Source organism: Pleurodeles waltl, chromosome 4_1 (genome assembly GCF_031143425.1).
Source record: "Pleurodeles waltl isolate 20211129_DDA chromosome 4_1, aPleWal1.hap1.20221129, whole genome shotgun sequence".
Lineage (NCBI taxonomy): Eukaryota > Metazoa > Chordata > Amphibia > Caudata > Salamandridae > Pleurodeles > Pleurodeles waltl.
The window spans coordinates 200318611-200337211 of NC_090442.1; the positions used below are offsets into that span (position 1 = coordinate 200318611).

General features: G+C 43.2%; 1 protein-coding gene across 1 annotated transcript in view; it reads right to left on the bottom strand.

Annotated features, from left to right (window-relative positions):
* B4GALNT3 (beta-1,4-N-acetyl-galactosaminyltransferase 3) overlaps positions 1–18601 on the bottom strand; it is a 501487-nt gene that overhangs the window by 45727 nt on the left and 437159 nt on the right. The window contains exons 13-15 of the mRNA XM_069228126.1: positions 15714–15793; positions 4470–5526; positions 3425–3726 (exon numbers count right to left, since the gene is read on the bottom strand). Coding sequence (XP_069084227.1) covers positions 3425–3726; positions 4470–5526; positions 15714–15793 — 1439 coding nt within the window. The remainder of the gene's footprint in view (positions 1–3424; positions 3727–4469; positions 5527–15713; positions 15794–18601) is intronic.

Here is an 18601-nt window from a genome sequence, read left to right on the forward strand (position 1 = left end):
TGTGCTTCTGAAGTGGCAGGAACAGCAGCTCCTCCTAGATCTCGGCAGTTCTGCAGCACTACATAGCATGCAAACACTGATGGCGGACACCAATGGTGCCAGATGGCATTGACTGTGTCAATGGTGGCAAAGGAAGCTTGAGAGACACCTTAGGTTCTCGGACCTTTGGTACCTGCGCTGTAGGTGGTGGCTAGTGAAGTGCCGTTGTTGTACGTCACCACGTCTGGGAATCACAACAAAACCAAGATAGTGGAAGAGATCGTTTAAGCAGCCAACTAGCACAGTGTCCAACTGACAACAGTCAGGAAAGGATCCCCAGTGCTAAGTGGCAAAGGAAGCATTCTGTATGAAGAGAAAACAAAGACGAGCACAGAAGGAGAAATGAATGTAGAGACAAGGAGAATAGTTAAGTAGAGAAGTAGCAACATAATATACAACATACCGCCTGCTGTGTGGAGCTGAGAATTCCCATTTACTTGCCATATGAGCTTCAAGTCTAATGTGCTTCTAAACCTCTCCTTTCCCTTCTATCTTGCCACAAATCAATTGGATGGTAGCAATCTTCCCCAAATGCAGGTATTTAAATCATATCTGGTATCCCATTTCTATCCAGTGCTATTGCCTCGTTGTGTTTTAAAATGCACTATTTGCTACACTTTTTCCATTAGAAACATTTGGAGAGACTCTCCCACCCCCAACCTTTCCCTGGAAGATATCCTTTATATTTTCAAAGGTTCCTGAGCCAATGTAATTTCAAATACCCCATGCGCTACACTGTTTCCTGACATTATTTTGGAGAGAATTTCCAACCATCTGTAACATTGTCATAATATTATATTCACTTCCGGACAATGTTCCTACACACTGTGCTTAAATGGACTCTGCACAAGGTTACCAATTCAGGTCGGAACCTCAGACCCGGTATCCAGGAAAACTCGTGGCGCTCAAAATGCCCACACCATATGAGATTCACCATTCCGTGCCCGTTTCTGCTCACATTTTGTCCCCACCTTCGGCACAGAGAAAATGCATGTAGATACACATTGGATTTAACTGGTCCGTTTTCATACGTGACAACATTTGGAATTGTGTGGGGTGGTATGTCTTGTGGAGATGACATTCTGAATCAATGAGGGCCTAACTATGCTAAAATCCCTTCCGTGAGGGCCTCCATTCGCTCTTTAAAGTTGGTTTCAAATCATACCCAGTTTTGACCCATTTGCATTGCCACCATATTTTCAACTAACTTATTTAGAAGCACAAGACATTGTGGCCATCATGACGGGGCTGGCCAACCAGGCAAGCGGGCAATTACCCCAGGAGGCCGGTTTTGACACCTGGAGGCCGGTGTCGGTCTCCAGGAGTGGTGGTGCACTTTACACGATCCCGTGCTCCAGTTCCAGTTGCTCTGGTTCTAGAGCGCATTAGCATGTCTGCACATGGGGGGTGAATTTATCATTTTTGCTAGGGCTGTTTTAATTTCCCAGTCTGTTCATGGTGGCCATTCATAAAACATTACAAAATAAATAGAATTAGGCAGTACTGTACACAATATGGCACCTGGTGGAACTTAAGTTCTCAATAATGCAATTTCATTTAAGCAGTAGTGACTCACTGTGCGGTAAAGGAGCGGGCGGTGCTCGGGGAGGGAAACAAAAACATTTAATTAAAATAAATAAATAAATAAAACCGTACGTGCTTCGCCGCGCCACTCCTCTTTTCTGGTCACTGCAGGCAGGCACAGACTCTACGGCCAATCCTGATGCTTCTCAGAGCAGGGTTAGGATTGGCTGGAGTGCCCAGCCAAGGCGCTCCCAGGCGGACTGGGAGTCTGTGACTGCTCTCTCCAGCCCAGCAACACAGTGACTGGTTGGCGAGAGCATTGTGCGCATGTGTGTTTGGCCGGCCTGAGACGGCCGGACAAACACCGGACAAACACACATGCGCACTGAGGGGAGTGCACAGTGCACTCCCCCTTGTCCCGGTCATTCCCCCATGGCCCCGCCCCTTTAACAACGAAACAATAATAAACACAGTGTATTATCGTTTCATGGTTACAGTTTTGCAGCTGCTGCTGCTCGGGGCGGCGACACTCCTCCTCCATGGCGGAGGAACCGCAGCTGCAGCTACCTCTGCATGGTCCTTAAGGAGGTGTGATCTGATTCCTAAAACATGCTCACTGCTGTTTTTCTACTTTCTTTGCGTGCCAACATGAAAATGGTGCAACTAACGTCCTGACACCAACATCAATTGCAAGCTGGGACCTCACACGCCACTGGGCCGGTGGCAGCTATGGATATTCGCCTTATGCTGTTTTAAATGGCTGGAAGAGTTGTGGCATGTCTTCACCATTCTCCCATGCATGTGGGTCGGATAACACTTTCCATAGGTAACAGTTAATGCATCTTGCACCGAGTAATTAATACCTGGTGTTTGATACTGTTCTACTAGGGGTATAGACATAACAGTAGATGACTCCTGATTACTGCTACTTCTATAACAAAGCAATGTTGTGCTGCCACCTTCAGTAAGGAATCAAAATGACACCTTTTGCCTCACTTCATGGACTTCTGATGGCCTGTAGAGTGCAGTAGTGCGTGGGAATGTGTGTTTATCAGTGTCTATCAGTTTGCACTGGTGGGGCCTATTTCTCTTTCGATAGGGTTTTATCAGTATTTATAGATTTACAGCGAAACAGGAAAGCACAGTTAGAAAGCACAAAGCATGTGACATTGCAGAGGGGGCTGAAGGTCAGGAATGACTGGAAAGAAATAAGGACCTGTTACAGAAGAAATAAACAATAAATGTGGTGACAGAGGTGAAGTTACCTTCCTGTGTTCAACAGGACCAAGTGCAAACTTATCCACTTATGACACAGAAATACATGCTCATGGAAAGTGCAAAAATGGGAAATTAATTTTTGTGTGTGTGGTTATGGTTAAGAATTAAAACAAAAAAACACTGATATTTGCATGTTATAGTTAGGAACACGATTAATAAATAACTCATACAACAGCTATGCAAATCATGACTCTCACACCAAATGCAATGCACATGACCTCACCCTTAATGAAATAGATACAATTACAAATGTTGCAAATCATTTTACAGATTACCCTTACCACCGTGTCAGAAGCCAGTATGAGTGTACTAGCATAGTTTTCGCTGACCAAGTGGTATGGGTAACCTGTAAGATGATGGCCAACATTTGAGATTGCACTTGTTAGATTATGTAGTGTACTTTAATGACATTTTGCTTTTAGGTTTTGTGATTGATTCGTATATATTTTTAAGGTCTTAAGCATTGCCTTTGGTGTGCATTTTAGGGAATTTCTTGATTATAATTAATAGGGTTTACCACCCTGGATGGGAACTGATCATTGCTGTAAAGTGATGCGGGCTGTGTTTTGCCAGATGTTCATACCTGGTACAATAATGTGTACAGTGGCCTGGTGGTGCCAGAGGAACCCCGCCGGCCAGCACAGCTGTGGCTCCGTTTGTGCCCCCAACAGTCGCCGCCTCTGTCCCCACAGCAGCTTCTGCATTTTCCTGCTTTCCTCCTTCTCCTCTGTGTAGCTGCCCTGCCAGTCCATTGCGAAGACATATTCCGAAAGGCGGACAGTTCTGTATCCCTTCTCCAGCAACTCCAACTCTAGAAGGTAACGGCTCCCCCTGACCCGATCCACGCGTTTCTCCACATTAATGATGCGCTGAAGCTGGTATATCCTGTAAACATAGGACAGCTGTGAGTTTCTTACTTTGCAAGTATCACATATGTCATTTTAAACAGCACATCTTCTCACTATATATCTGACTCATGCCCCACCACCATCATTCAATCCACAAAATGTGTAGATTAGTTTCTGTGTTTAGTGGATATTCTAAATAATATGATTTGACCGTGCATAGTCCTTGTCTGTCTGCACAATTAATGCCAGAGCAAAAGAGGAGGAGTGCATTAGAATGATTGAGGGCTACAATAAGACAAAAGGCATCTGAAAAGGTAAAGAAAAAAGATCAGGTAAGAGGTTAAAAAGCAAAGTGATAATTATTGTGCATAAATGAAAAGGGTGAAAAGGACAGGGAGGGAAAGAGCTGGCAAAGTTGTAAGTTCATTAGCACTCTTGTACTTTCAGCTAGTCTTGAAGTCTGCCAAGTGCTGCCTTAGATTAGATTTAAGACACCTTCTGAATCCCTTGCTGCCCAGCTGCCCTAAAACAAAATGAAGGTGTTTGAGGAAAAAGAGTGGGGACTGTGGAGTTTGAGTATGAGTAATTGTTATTCAGTGTCTTCAAGACCGAGTTCCTCATCTGTAGTAAGAAAACAATAGGAATAATGGTTGCGGGCCAAGAGATGTAAGAGAGATATGATTTTTTTTAAATAAAGATCTATAAGGAACTTTTCTCTCCTCTGCAATGGCTGTGCACCGGCTCCCAATCTAAGAAGGCACAATGACACCGTGTACTTACCCTCTGTTCCTCTGGTTGAGCTTCTTGAGGAAGGCTTTGGTGATGTCCAAGGCTTCCTGCTCCTTGAGCAGCAGGTTCCCAGATGTGTTGCACTTGAGGTCTATCCAGTCTGTCCTGAGGGCATGAAAATCCAGATTCATCAAACTGAACGTCTGACCCCAGTTCACAGGCTGGTCAAAGACGGGTGGATATTCAAACTGATCATCTTCTGTGTCGGTGTCCTCTTCATCTTGTTCTTCACCGTCGTTTTCTAGCACCAGGGGTTCTCTGGGTTCTTGACTGACCTGCTGGTAATCGTTCTGCCCTATGATATGCCATTTCAATTTTACTTCAGAATTGTGGTCCAGATACTTAGGTTGTGCTGAATCTCTATTCACCTGGGCAGTGATGGCTGCCTCGACTTGGTTGAGCCATTGTTTATGTTGTCTCATCTGCTCAGTGCTCTGGACAGCTAATTCCTTAGTGACAGGAATTTGGGTGGCAGAGATACGAGGCCTGCGATGCCTGCTGGTGTGTTTGGATGATATGTTCTTGCTAAGTCGAAACGTTGGCGATGGCTGACTGGTCTGTGTCTCTAAGGGGCTGTGGAGTACAGGTTCTTCAACATTTCTATGCACTACCCTTCTCCTTGATCCCCGGCTCCTCGTATAGTTCCCACGTGTGCCTCTGACGCTCACTGTGATGTTGTCTGATTTGTCTTTGACGCCGACAGCCACAAGATGCTTCTGGAACAGTTGGCTCCCCTCACCATTTGTTGCATTTATCGTCTTATTTGTGGCCCCATCATTCATTATAACTAATGTCTTCCGATACTTCTTTCTGCGCCGTTTCTTGTTGCTTTGCAGCACCATTTGAGGATCTTCTACTTCCGACAGAAGCTTTCTGCGCCTTCCCACAACATAGTCATCTCTCCCTTGGGCTGCATCTTGGCTGTCCTCATGGTTCATCTTGTTTTGCATCTCTTCGTCTTGGAGGTACTCTGGAACCGGTGGTAAATCTTCATTCAACTCCTCCTCCTCAACGTACTCAAACTCATTTGGGTTTACACCTCCCTCTCCTAAAATAAGAGAGAACGATTAAGAATTGGCATTACCAAACACCCCGGAACAAATGGAGCACAGCCTAGCATCTAAAAAATGTTAAATGGATGACAGGGAGGCCGGAACAATCAGTTTGTGAACTGCTTCATTTTAGTAATTAATTTCCAACTCAACACAATTGACACCGATTCCCCTACTGCATACACAGCATATGTCTAAAAACCTTTTCTCTAGCTCATAAAGATAAAAGGTACAAAACCCATTTACCGCAAGTGGTTCAGCAGAGAGGTGCACACTTTGCAAATGTTAAATGGTCACATTTCTGTTGTCGATTGCTGTACCCAGGGATTCAAAAGGTGAAGAGGAGAAGCTTTTTATGATACAGCATTAATGCCCCCACTTCACAGACTATTTAGGGCCTTTAGTCTGCAGCATGAAAATAATCCTGACACTTTTAATTATACATGAAATGGGAGAAATTATGATTATACATTACCCTACTAGGTAAACCTATTGTATAAATGTCAGCAGGTTCAGAGGCACCGTGAGCACGGTGAGCGCCCATATGCTATTCATATAATAAAAGAGATACAGGGAGTGGGAAGAAAAGATTGAGGCCCTTATTTTGACTTTGACTTTCTTTTTACAAGCTCGCCAAAGACACGGGCATCAGAAGACCGCCAGTGCTGGTGGTCTTCAGACCACCATATTATGAGTACTGCTGGATTTCCGTCACATTTTGGGCCGAAATAAAGCAGTAGTCGTGCTGGCAAGCGGAGGTGCTGGGGCGGTACCACCACTGGCCCCACCCCGCCAAAAGGACTCCACCAGTCGTATTACGAGCTGTAATACGGCCTGGCGGTGTCCTGATGGCGGGGCTCTGCCAGAGGTGGAAGCGCCTGTCACTGCCGGGTGACCTCCTTCCCGGACCAGGTAAGTTAATCATTCGACAGTGGAGGGGGATGGGAGGATGGGGGGTGTTGTGTGTGATGTCTGCGTGTGTTCATGTATGTGTGTATGCGTGGTTGAATGTGTGTATAAATGTAGAAGTGAGTGAGTGCGTGATAATGCCCTCGATACTCCATCAAACGCCAGTGACCTGCACTGCTGCAGGGGACACAGTGCTCATCTATTAGATATAATATGGGCATGCAGAATAGTGGCCAGGTCAGACATCTTGTATGGTCTGGAACGGAAGTGAAAACTACTCCTGAACATTATGGCGTTAGTCTTTCTCGAGTGGAAAAGGCAAAGGAATTGCCACATGCTAAAGAGTGTTTCAGGAGAGGGGAATCCTCAGCAAGGAAACATCCTCAACAAGGAAACATGTTTTTGTGGACTATCGCTCTGGAGACAATTCGACAGAGGAACAGGGCCAAGTGCAACACTCTGTAGCTAGCATGGAGCTCGATGCGCTCTCGGTGGATTTTTGTAAATCTTACAAAAGGTTAAGCCTTTGAACTTCTGACTTTTCAAAATCTTTTTGTGACATTGTCTTCTAGCATTTGGTATAATATGCACATCTAACCCTCAATGTGCTTCCAAATACATGATGCAAAGGGTGTGTGTGTTTAGCTTTCAGTCGCTGGAATATGGGCGGGCAGTGGTACTTTACATGCTGAGAGTGGATCCCTTGCACTGGATGGTGCCTGATCTGCTGAGGAGGATATGTGAATCACCGGCGTGGAGCTAGTGAGTTGCATGATGGGAACTATGCAGATTAGTCGGATTAGCGTTCTGCATGTCTGGGACTATCAGTAAAGCTGGAAATGGCGGTGAAGGCTAAGGGCACTACTTGCAAGCAGTGTTCCAGATAGTTATTGGGAATTGGGAATGCTGCTAAAACAACCTATGAAAGTCTGACTTCCTGGCTCTATTTCTGACGTTTTTGAGACCTGAAAATCCCAAACTAGATTTATCTAAAGGACTGGATGATGCTTAACAAAGGGTATGCTCACCTGAAACTTTGCCTATGTTGTTGAGTGAACCTGAACAACTTTCCAGTTTCCAACTTCTCTTGCACTAGTCGGGCAAAGAACTGTTCGTGAAAGTTGCATAGTTTTTAAAAAAAGTCCCAAAATTGCTAAGTAAAAACTTTGAACGCTCGTGCACAACCAGCTTTACACGCTGGTTTCAATGTCAATTACTTACATGGCAATCATGCTGTGCAGGATAGGTGCTAATGAATTACTACTATTGGGTGCATTTTACATTTTGCTAATTATGTGGTTTTAACAATGCTATCCTTTAATAATGTAATGTTGACTAATGTCCCGGCCATTTTATCTTTATATATTATGGCCACTGTGGAGTGCTGCCGTGACAAAGTTAACTTTACAGATTGTGGTTATAAGAATTAATGGCATGGCGAAGAGGGCTTTACATTCTTATATATGTGTCACAGAAGAATCTATCCCAGATGGGTAATTCCATAGTGCCAACTACTGCTTACTACCCCTCACGAGGCGATCAAGTGCTTTACGCCAGTAAGTTCACCGCTCCAGAACAAAATGTTAGTAGTTTGTTCAGTAGTTATTTTTGGTTATTCTTGTGCTCTCAAGGAGATCATTCTATGTATTCAGTCCAGTGTCTTTGCAGTGGATTAAATTAGTAGGAGCTAGGTGCCATCATTAGCCAAGGGGATGTGAGTTGTTGCAGGTGGTTGGTGGGATTAGTAAATGAACTAGAGGAGATAAGGTATTGCTTTGATGCAGGGTATTACTTTTGTGATAAGGTGGGGGCAATTTGCAGAATACAATAATAGGAGACTAATAGAAGTATGCATGATTTGGAGTAAGCTGTCCTCAGAGAGAGGAGGCATGCAGAGAGTGAACATAAAGAGGGGGCCATTCAAAGAAAAGAAGACGTAAAATCAAGAGTTAGGTCATGGTCAAAAATTGTCATGCAGGGTATAGGAACATAACGTAGGCTTGAGAAAGGATGCGCTTTGAGGATGCAAAACAAAACTGTAAAACAAAGAATTATTTGCATGGAAGATAATGCTGTTAGGTACTTTGTGATAGGCCCTAGAATCAGACAGTCTGTCCGTTGCCAAGATACTGCAAGACCACCGCTTCACCGAGCACAGCAGCTCAGCTCAGGCTGATGGCTGGAGGTATGTACAGCGAAATATTGAACGTTTTATGTTGCGACTGAATGAAGTAGTAATCTTGTGATAAAAGCAGGGAGATAGAATATACAGGGTGAATAATGCAAAGATTGGAAGGGAGATTCTGCAATGACTGCAGCATATGTCTTCTGATGTTTACCCTTACATTGTGCACCACAGTATTAATTAACAATGGAAAGTGGAATCCATTTGGATGCTTTTGAGACCTCAGCACATACCAATCAGTAGCTTGGCCATCATTAAAAACAGGCACAAGCCTTAATGGTGCTCTGACACAACCAGAAGAACCCTGGTACCTAAAACAGCTGCTGGCAACCAATATACCGTGCCTGGAGATGTCCTCAAACAAACTCTGTGGTTCATAGTGGGACCACTTTATATTTCTGCTTCCTAACCTCATGGTACACAAGACATTTATCTCAAGATGGTTTTGCATTGATGAGTATGGAGATGTTTTATTATTCAAATGGTTGGTATGTATGAAATGTAAGTCATGTATTCTCTACCATCTGTTAAAATGTAATAGAATTGTTTACAAAAAAATAGCCATGGTACTTAGAGACCCTACTGTTGATTTTCTACAGTTATTCAGGCAAAAATATGAATATTACCTTCTCTTGTCAGACAAAACTGCTCATGATATGATCACCGAATTGGTGTCCTTAAGGGTGGAGGACCTCTATTCCCTCTTAAAGTCATATTACTTAGCAGCTAAGTAAATGACCTTCCGTGAGACCCAGATTATTCATTATGGGGCATGGTAGGAGTCCCCGCTCATCTGTGCTTCTATATAGTCACCAGGAGCGGCTCACAGCAAGCAGAAGGGGCAGGGGGTTCGCGGGGGAGAGGAGGGAATTAAAATTAAATAAAAAATAATACAAAAAACACTTGCCTTACCGCCGCGCGCTGCTCCGCTCCTCCATCTCCTTGCTGCAGGCACAGGCTCCCAGCCTGACTTGCGGCCATTCCTGACGCTGCTCAGAGCAGCATCAGGATAGGCTGGGAGCACCCAGCCGAGGCGCTTCCAGGCAGACTGGGAGCCTGTGCATGCTCTCTCCAGCCCGGGAACTGTGTTGCTGGGCTGGAGAGAGCCCTGTGCGCATGTGTGTTTAGCCGGCCTGAGACAGCCGGCCAAACATACATGTGCTCTAAGGGGGAGTGCTGAGCACTCCCCCTCACTGCTTGTCACCCCTGTCGACCCGCCCCTTTAAAAGAAAACGATAATAACGTTTATTATCACTTTCTTTTAAATGTTTTAAAGCTGCAGCCGGGGAGACAATGCTTCTCCGCCCTAATGGAGGAGCTGCCCCTGATAGTCGCTCTTTGATGAAAGACAGTGGGAAGTTTTCATTCTTGTGAACACCAAGTACAGGGGCTTAGGGTTTGACTGAAACATGGCTCCAGTACTCTTCTTACTCGCACCTGGCTAATACTGTTGTGCCTTCTGAAAGGCATTACGTCTATTTTTCACAACCGGGAACTATTACGTGCTGGGATCATAGGAGTAGTTATTGAGCGCTTTTGTCATAAAACTAATTTCAGATTGGGGTGATTCCTCTGGTGTGCCATCTCCAGCTATCTGCTGCCCACCGAGCCAGGGGAAGGAGGTCATTAACGCTCTGATCAAGTCTTTGCGATTTTCAGGAAAGTTATGATGTTGAATGATTTCAACATGCATGTCTCTGGTATCGGGGATAATGGGGCTCTGGGAGATATACACGTGCTAGAGTCCTGTGGCTTGTGCAGGTTGTTACGGGCACTACACAAAACAAAGGTCAAACACTACACTTGGTCTGAGCTGAGGCAGGGTAGTTGCAATGAGACAAATCTATCCATGTGTTTGAATGATCATCACCTACTTCATTTGAATTGAGCAGCCTGGAATTAACAGAAGGTAGGCAAAGGCTCCTTGTCAAACCACTTTAGATGCTAAATATGTTGTCTGCTCTTTTAAAAAGTGAGTGTAATCTGGCGGATCACAATAAAATGCTGGGTAAATTATCATCCACTGCAAGGGGTGTTCTAGATATCCATATCCATGCAGAAACAAAATCCTCAGGTATACTCCCCAATCAGCTTGGTTCTCAGCCTCTTAGAGAAATGTCGGACCAGAAAGGTGGAACATGTCCAGAGGACATATCCAGCACCCAGTGTACAAGAAAACCATCATACGGGCAAAAGCCAATGATCTGTGAAGGAACCATCTTGGATGCCAAGCCTCCTGGCAGCAGCTCCTTCCCACATTACAATCACTCACTCATCCCATGTGTTTATCCAGTTAGAGGGTGCAGTTGATCTTTGTCTGTGACAGACTCCTCTCTTACTTTACTGTCAAAGGATTCTATGCAGCAGGAGGTTTACTAAGATTCTGTAAGATCTACTTCTCTGTACGCTGCAAAGGTAGAGTCAGTACCTTGGGGGAATATTTTATCCTTACCTCACTAGAGGAAGACCATATGTCCAGCCTCTGAATGAAGTCTAGCTTGCATGCAAACCCCTGTCTGGTGACTAGTCTTTCAACAGCTCCAAAACTGGTTAATGTAAATTTGTAAGTTACTATCAAACCCCTGGAAAAATCAGGGTGGTGTCATTGCTCCTCAAAGAGGCTAATCTAGATCTAAGTGACCTCATCACTGCTTGCCCTCTAACCTCCCAACTGCACTGGATAAGATGCTTAAAACGTTGGTTGCTAGGAAACTCTAACATCTGGAAGAGTACAATATGCTTGATGCTTGGCAAGTGTGTTTCCTCCCAGAATACAGCAGCGAGTCAGCTTTGCTCATAGCCATTTAATAAGAATAGGTCCATGCTGGATGATGAGAAGACATTGATTATGTCCTGTTAGATTTCTCTCCAACTTTCAACAATGCTAATATTTATTGAGCTTCTCAATGAGATTTTCATATGGGGCATGGTGATGAACTGGTTTGAGCAATTTCTGGTGGATTGCTTTCGCATTCTGATGCGTGCTACTTTCTGCTGTGAAAAGGGAGCCATCTGGTGATGAATGCTGCAGGAAATCTCAGATACTTTTGAGTATCTATATCTATGTTTTGTCAGAATTGATAAGGTCTTTTGGTTGCAGGGTCAAGTCCAATGAAGATGATACACAGCTCATCAGCCTTGACTGGCTGCTCCCATTGATGGATTTTTTTGGCAACTATTCACCGATGGCAATGGTTTCCTCTAAATACTAGCAAAACTAAACTGTTTGTCCTGGGAACAGCCTCAACTGCCAGGAAGCTGTTCTATGGGTCCCATGAATGGGGGTCCCACAAACACCTGCTCAGATAAGATTACTGGGCATTCTGCTCATGAAACATCACTACATTTGCAGGTTAATGCAGCAGCTAGCTCCCAACTCCAAGTACTGCACCTGTTGAGGAATATCCTGCCACGTCTCTTCAAAACCAATCATACATCAGTGGTGATGGCATGTGTCCTGCCTAAAATTGACTACTGTAATAAGTCCATATCTGGAAATACCTGTCTAAGCTGCAAGACATACAAAACTTCAAGGCCAGAATTGGTCAGAGCCTCCAAAAATTCAATTTTGCCTTGGAGATGTCATAAAAAAGCTACACTAGTTGGCCAATAAGCTAAGAGTGCAGGTTAAATGTGTAGACATTAACAATTTTCTATGGAAACATCTGAGCTATACCAGTTGGATCTATAAAAAGGGCAACTTGGGCCCATACACTGACTCTCTGTTATAAAGGACTGTACTGCTCCCGATTAGATACAATTTGTTGAATTTCCTTTCCCGTGGCATGATGGGAAAGGTAGTTTTGTTTAATGCTGAAGTCTGCTAGAATGAATTAAAAGTAAAAAGTTTGAGAATAATCCAGTTTGAGAACTGAAGCTTTCCGTTACGCTAGCTAGGAAATTTTTCATTGTGCAAACATAATTTTCTTGGGCTTATACTTGCCACAGTTTATTTAAAACAAACTTTATTTTTCCTGGCATTGAATTGGTAATGGGATTCTTTCCCTATAGGTCTGGGATAAGGCACTGTCATAACCTGATAGCTCTACATATTTTATATAACACTGTACCAAACTATGGATATTGCACACATTTTCCTGCTATGCATCCAGTGTTTTGCATCAGACATATATTTCCTAGGAGCCCATAAATGACCTGATGCTATGAAATACGTGTCTCAGGCAAAGTTAAGCAGACATAAAAAACTGGAAGAGGACATTAATTCTCAGTAATAAAGTCCTGCTAAATCTGTGCATTTCAGGACAACATATCTGGTAACAATTGCTGCTAAATTAATGATCTGCCTCAAACTTAACAGAAATTTTCTTGTGGGAGAATGACCCAGTCCTCTTCTACTCCTGTCCCCAGGAGGACTGGGCTTCAATGCAGCAGGGACTGTAATTAAAAAACAAAAAAATTTCACTAGGGTTAAGTTTGGTTTTGAGTCAAGTCTAGTTCAATAAATTCACCCAGACTCAAAGATGCTCTTGGCCACAGTATCCACAGAGTATTTTATATAAATCATAACTGAGTAAGTACACTCAGCCCTGGTAAATGTTTAGCTCTAGCTCTCTTTTCCCAGCACTACAGTGATCTATACTTACAGAGCCACAGCACATCGCGGATGGAAATAACATTATGTTGTGGGTACAGCAGCCATAGTCACTTTCTGTACCACAATTAAGTATGAAACAATCCATGACACCACCATATGTATAGTTGGTATTAGAGGCAAGCCAGATATGTTGGCATTGACAATTCTCATTTCATCATCAAACTTTATTCGGTCTCACAGTTGACCATAAAAGCACAATATTTAAAAAACGATTAAAATCATAAAACATTTTATAATAAATTAAACTGTAAAATCACAACTCCCCCATTCCTAAATCATGCAACATACTTCCTCCTTGTTCTCAAAGCCTGGGTAATAAAGTTCAAAAACTGATTCCTAAAAATAGAATATAGTGTGCAAAGCGACATAAAGTGCATAGTGGACTGCTTAGAAGTCCCGTCACACGGACAACAAAGTAATGATGGAAAGCATGACCCCGTAACTGGAAAAGCACCCAGAAAGTGAATTTTGTTGGTTCTAAGCCGTGTTAAATAGAACCTATATTCTAACCTTTTTACCCATGTCAAGTAATGCGCCATGTCAATGTCCGTAGAAATCAGTATGTAAGCTTGCACTAAAGAAATATCAGCCACTTTTGTCATTCTCAATCTATCCATATGGGCCAAGTACAATTCCTTAACATGGCACTTAATATTCGGTCTAATATTCTCGGGAATTTCAAAAAGATGATTCAAACTTATATCCTGCAGTACACTCTTCATATAGGAAATCCATGGAATGGCCAAATGTTTACTTTGTTTAAGACAGTCCTCTAAACTTTTACAGGTAAAATTCAGTTCTGGAGAGGACCAACCCTTCACCCATAACACAATGGGTGCAAAGCCCACCCAATCCTCCAGGGACCCCAGTCCCACTTTACAATGAGAAGTAAAACTCAAAGCAGAAATGGAGAACTCTAACAATATACTCAAAAATATATTTTCTATTACTTGGAGTGATTTGGGTGACGTATACCCCCATATATGCCCGCAGAGAGGCATTTGCTTTTATAGAGCTGAACCATTTCTTATGGGGGTTTGTGGCCTAACTTTTTAGCAAACCTAAACATCATTTCCCAACCTGCCTCCATTGTTGGCGACAGCTGAGAACGTAATCGGTCCCAGGATAGGTTTGCGTCAAATAAAATTCCCAAATAACTAAAGTGCTTGATTTTGTTTATGGGTATGCCCCCCAGAAATATTTGTTTTTGGGCCACAAGCTAAAATGTTAGATTTATCATTATTAACCTTAAGGTTCAGTCCATGCATAAAACAATGAAACCCATCTAAAAGTGCCTGCAGGCCATTAGCTGTGCGGGTTAAAAGGACCGCTTCATCTGCATAAAGCAGGACTGAAATCAGTCGTGAGCCAATTTTAGGAACATCCAAGGTGCACGTGCTTAAAAAAAGAACCCAAATGCAATAATATAAAAAAAGAAATAAAACAAAAAGCTAAGATACATCCCTCTCTCACCCCACGAGTGACTGGGATAGGAGACATCAAGTCACCCAGTTGGGAACACCACACTCTCATATAATTATCTTGATGTAAGTTTTTCAGAACAGCCAAGAGAGGGGGATCAATACCTGCCAAGGTCATAAAGTCCCAAAGGTTTTTCCTGTCCACTAGATCAAAAGCACAGGAGAGGTCCATGAAAGCCATATGAATGGCACCTCCCCTGGCTTTTACATATTTCCCTGGGATCAGGGAAAGGTTTAGGGCTTGTTCAGTTGTTCCCCTGCCTGAGCGAAACCCATATTGCACATGTGTAAAAAAACAATTATCTTCCACCCAAGTTTCCCATTTCCCCAAAATAACCCAGCCAAATATCTTTGGTAGACAATTGCTTATCATCTGTAGTGAGCCCATACTGCACCCTTAAATGATTCAAAAGTGTTAATCATAACTTTTCTGTACAAATAAATCTGTCATGTTGCAAATATATGATTAGGAAATATTTTTATTGGGATCAAAGTGCAAAGCTTTTACTAATGAAAGCAATCCCTGATAACAATAATCCACAAACTTTGAATATGTGTAATATAATAGCAGTCATTAAAAACACATGCCTGCAATTCCACGTCCTTTCAAATGCCACAGTTTGCAATAACAATCTCTATGGTGACTGTCCAATAACCAAACATATATTAATAGTAGAAAGAAGATATACATTGCTTTTAAACTGTTAACCATTTTATGATAGTATCACATTAGTGATAGTGCGGTTCCCATAAAAGTGATCTGGAATGTTCAAGTCCTAAGGAAGCCCAGAGCTGATATCAGTCTTCTATTTGTACCAGAGATGTTTGACTGCAGTTAGAGACCACAAGATCTAGTATGAGGAACCTCCAGTGCTCTGAGATGTTTCTTCACTCATGTGTGCGCTATGTAAGTTTCTTAGCTCACTTACTCTATTGTTGACAACTTAGTAGAAAGTATAGTTGTGGCAAAATCTGGGTATTTTTGCAACATACCTGGATCTTCTCGATTGGCGTCATTTTCCCTGTTGCGTCTTTCTGGCTGATCCATTTTCATGTATTTATAAAACCCAAACCTAGCAAAGTAAAACATAATCTTGGGTTTGAAGTGGGACAATACAGGAAAGGCAAATTGCTGTTAGCAGTACCCCAAGCCTGGGAGCAAGGTCACATTGTGATGCTTGAGAAGTCGTCGACATACAATAAAAGTATATATGGGCAAGCAACATGCAAATCTAATATTATTATCCTTCCTGATAATAAAGAAAGAAAAGTAATATCAAAGGGACCTTTAAGAAAATAACTTTATTCCATGTCAAAGAATGATAACCTTACATAGTACTCTGGCCACAGACACCATTCTTGGATTCATGGTCAACATCCCAAACTACAATGAATTCAGTTGGGTCTCACTGCATTAGTGGACACTAACTGGAACTTCCTTTGGGGGCTACTAATCACTCTGCAGAAGTATACCAGTATGGCCAAATCGCCACTGTTGGCGTATTGCCTCTGTGCCTGATCTTCTCCACGCATGCAGCAAATGATACATTATCCTTCTCTTTGCTTTCTGTCAGAAGTAGCAGCAGTAAACCTCTGAAAGTATCTGGGTTCAACGGATGCATCTGTGCAAGCCTTTGCATCTGCATATGAATGTGAACGATTAAAAGCCACAAATGCTTTAATACGGAGGCGATGTGGCCTAGTGCAGTGTTTCCCAAACTGTCAGTTGCTACCCACTGGTGGGCCGTATGCCGATTGTTTGTGGCACACAAAAGTTCAAGCAATACTTAAAGATGCCTTCAAATTTTGTCTTTTTTTCTTGTCACATTTGCTGAGCTTCAATGGCAGAGGTCAAATGTCAGGCTATGTCTTCTGACAAATTGCTGCTTATGTTCTTTTAACATAGGGATTGGTGTTTAAAAACTCCTCTCTCTTTGCAGTAAGAGAAAGAAAAGTGAAGTGATGTATGTGGCAGTACAGGGCGTGTGATATGATCAAAACAAATCAAGACAATTTACTTCACTGAAACTCGATTTCCAATCATTATCATTTGTGTGCAATACAGATTTATCAGTAGATCTATATGTCTGTGCAAACTTAGTTGCCATGTCAACGCAATATGTGCTGTCTGTAAATGACAGTTCACTACTACACAATGCTTTAGTTACATAAAAATAATCTGCTTCATGTCCATTAAAGCTAGGTAGGTCACAAAAGTTTGTCGTTCTAAAAAATTGGGTGGTGGTTATAAAAAAACTGGGAAGAATAGTGGCTAGACTTGCTGACTTTGGAACTTGAGGACTTAGGCTGGTTTAACATTTTGTGATTCCGAGGGAATCATATAATCTCCCTGTGCCCAAAAAGGGCAAAATTATGACATTCCCACGAAATGTACACAATCTTGACTGTCTCCCACCACATGTACATAAGGTACAGCACTTTGTGGCTCCATACTATTGCTGTTGCTGTCACCATTTCTAAGAGCTGTCGTGGTACAGTGGACAATACCAGCCATGTGGTACGTGGGCCCAGGAGGCCGCATCCACCCCATATTTTGACAATAGCTGTTAAATATGCAAATGAGTTCCATTTAGATTAACTGCAGGTGTGTATTACGTGTGTGCTAGTGCATGAGGACGCCTGCAGGTTCCTTCTCTCCTGAGTGCCAGGCAAGGAAACGAGTTTGGAGGCCTAGGAGGAAGCAGACAATATATCTACTCCAAGAAGAGGGGCTGATGGAATAACTGGTGAGGTAACGTATTTCAGGCTGCCTGTAGGTTGTGCTATTGTTGGACTGGATTGGATGACCTGTGTTTGGATGTGTTAAACTAACTCATTGGACCCATTTAGAGTGAGAGAAAAGCCTGATCTAAGGAGATTGGAATGGTTCTCATGGGCACTGATAAAGCAGCACTCCTGTAGCAGCAAAGCCTGGGTGGCAGGGACTTGACATCACCTCTGAAAAGGGTGATGAGCCTGTTAGTCTATGGCTTATACCAGGCAAGAAAGACCAGGCACTTAATCAATTAGTAGATTTGTAAAGCGCACCTTGTCACCCGTGAGGGCATCCAGGCGCTAGTCACTTCCAGTTGATTAGTCGAATAGCCAGGTCTTCAGGGACTTTCAGAACTCTTGAAGAGATCATGAGGTCCACAGATGAAAGGGTAGCTCGTTCCATATCTTCGCTTCTAGGCAGGAGAAGAGGTGAACTCCACATCTGCTATGTTAGATAGGGGGGTGAGGGTTAGAGAAAGGGAAGCGGAGCAGAGCTGTTTGGTGGGCTGATGGAAGTTCAGGAGGTGGTTCAAGTAGGCAGGTCCACAGTTGTGTAGGGACATGCATGTGTGAGCCAGGAGCCTGAACTGGCATCTTTTCTGTACAGAGAGCCAGTGAAGTTCCCTGAGGTATGGGGTGATGTGGGTTCATCGAAGGAGATCCAGGATGAGTCTGGCTGCAGCTTTCTGAATGGTCTGTAATCGTCAGAGGAGATGAGCTGTGATCCCTATGTAGAGAACACTGCCGTAGTTCAGTAGGCTGGAGATGAGGGCCTGGGTGATGGTGTGTCTTGAGCTTTGTGGTGCCATTTGAATATCTTAGGAAGTATGCGGAGGATGAAGAAGCAGGAGGAGGAGACGGAGTTGACCTGAGTCGCCATGGTTAGCTTGCTGTCCAGAATAATGTCTAGGTTCCTAGCATGGTCAGTGGGGGTAGGAATAGGTCTGAGTTCTGAGGGCCACCAGGATGAGTCCCATGTGGACCATTTGTTTCTGAAGGTCAGTACCTCTGTTTTGTCCATGTTCAGCCTCAGGCAGTTGTCCTTTATTCAGCTTGCAACGTCTGTCATGCAGTTGTGGAAGCTGAACTTGGTGTTGGTGGTGTCT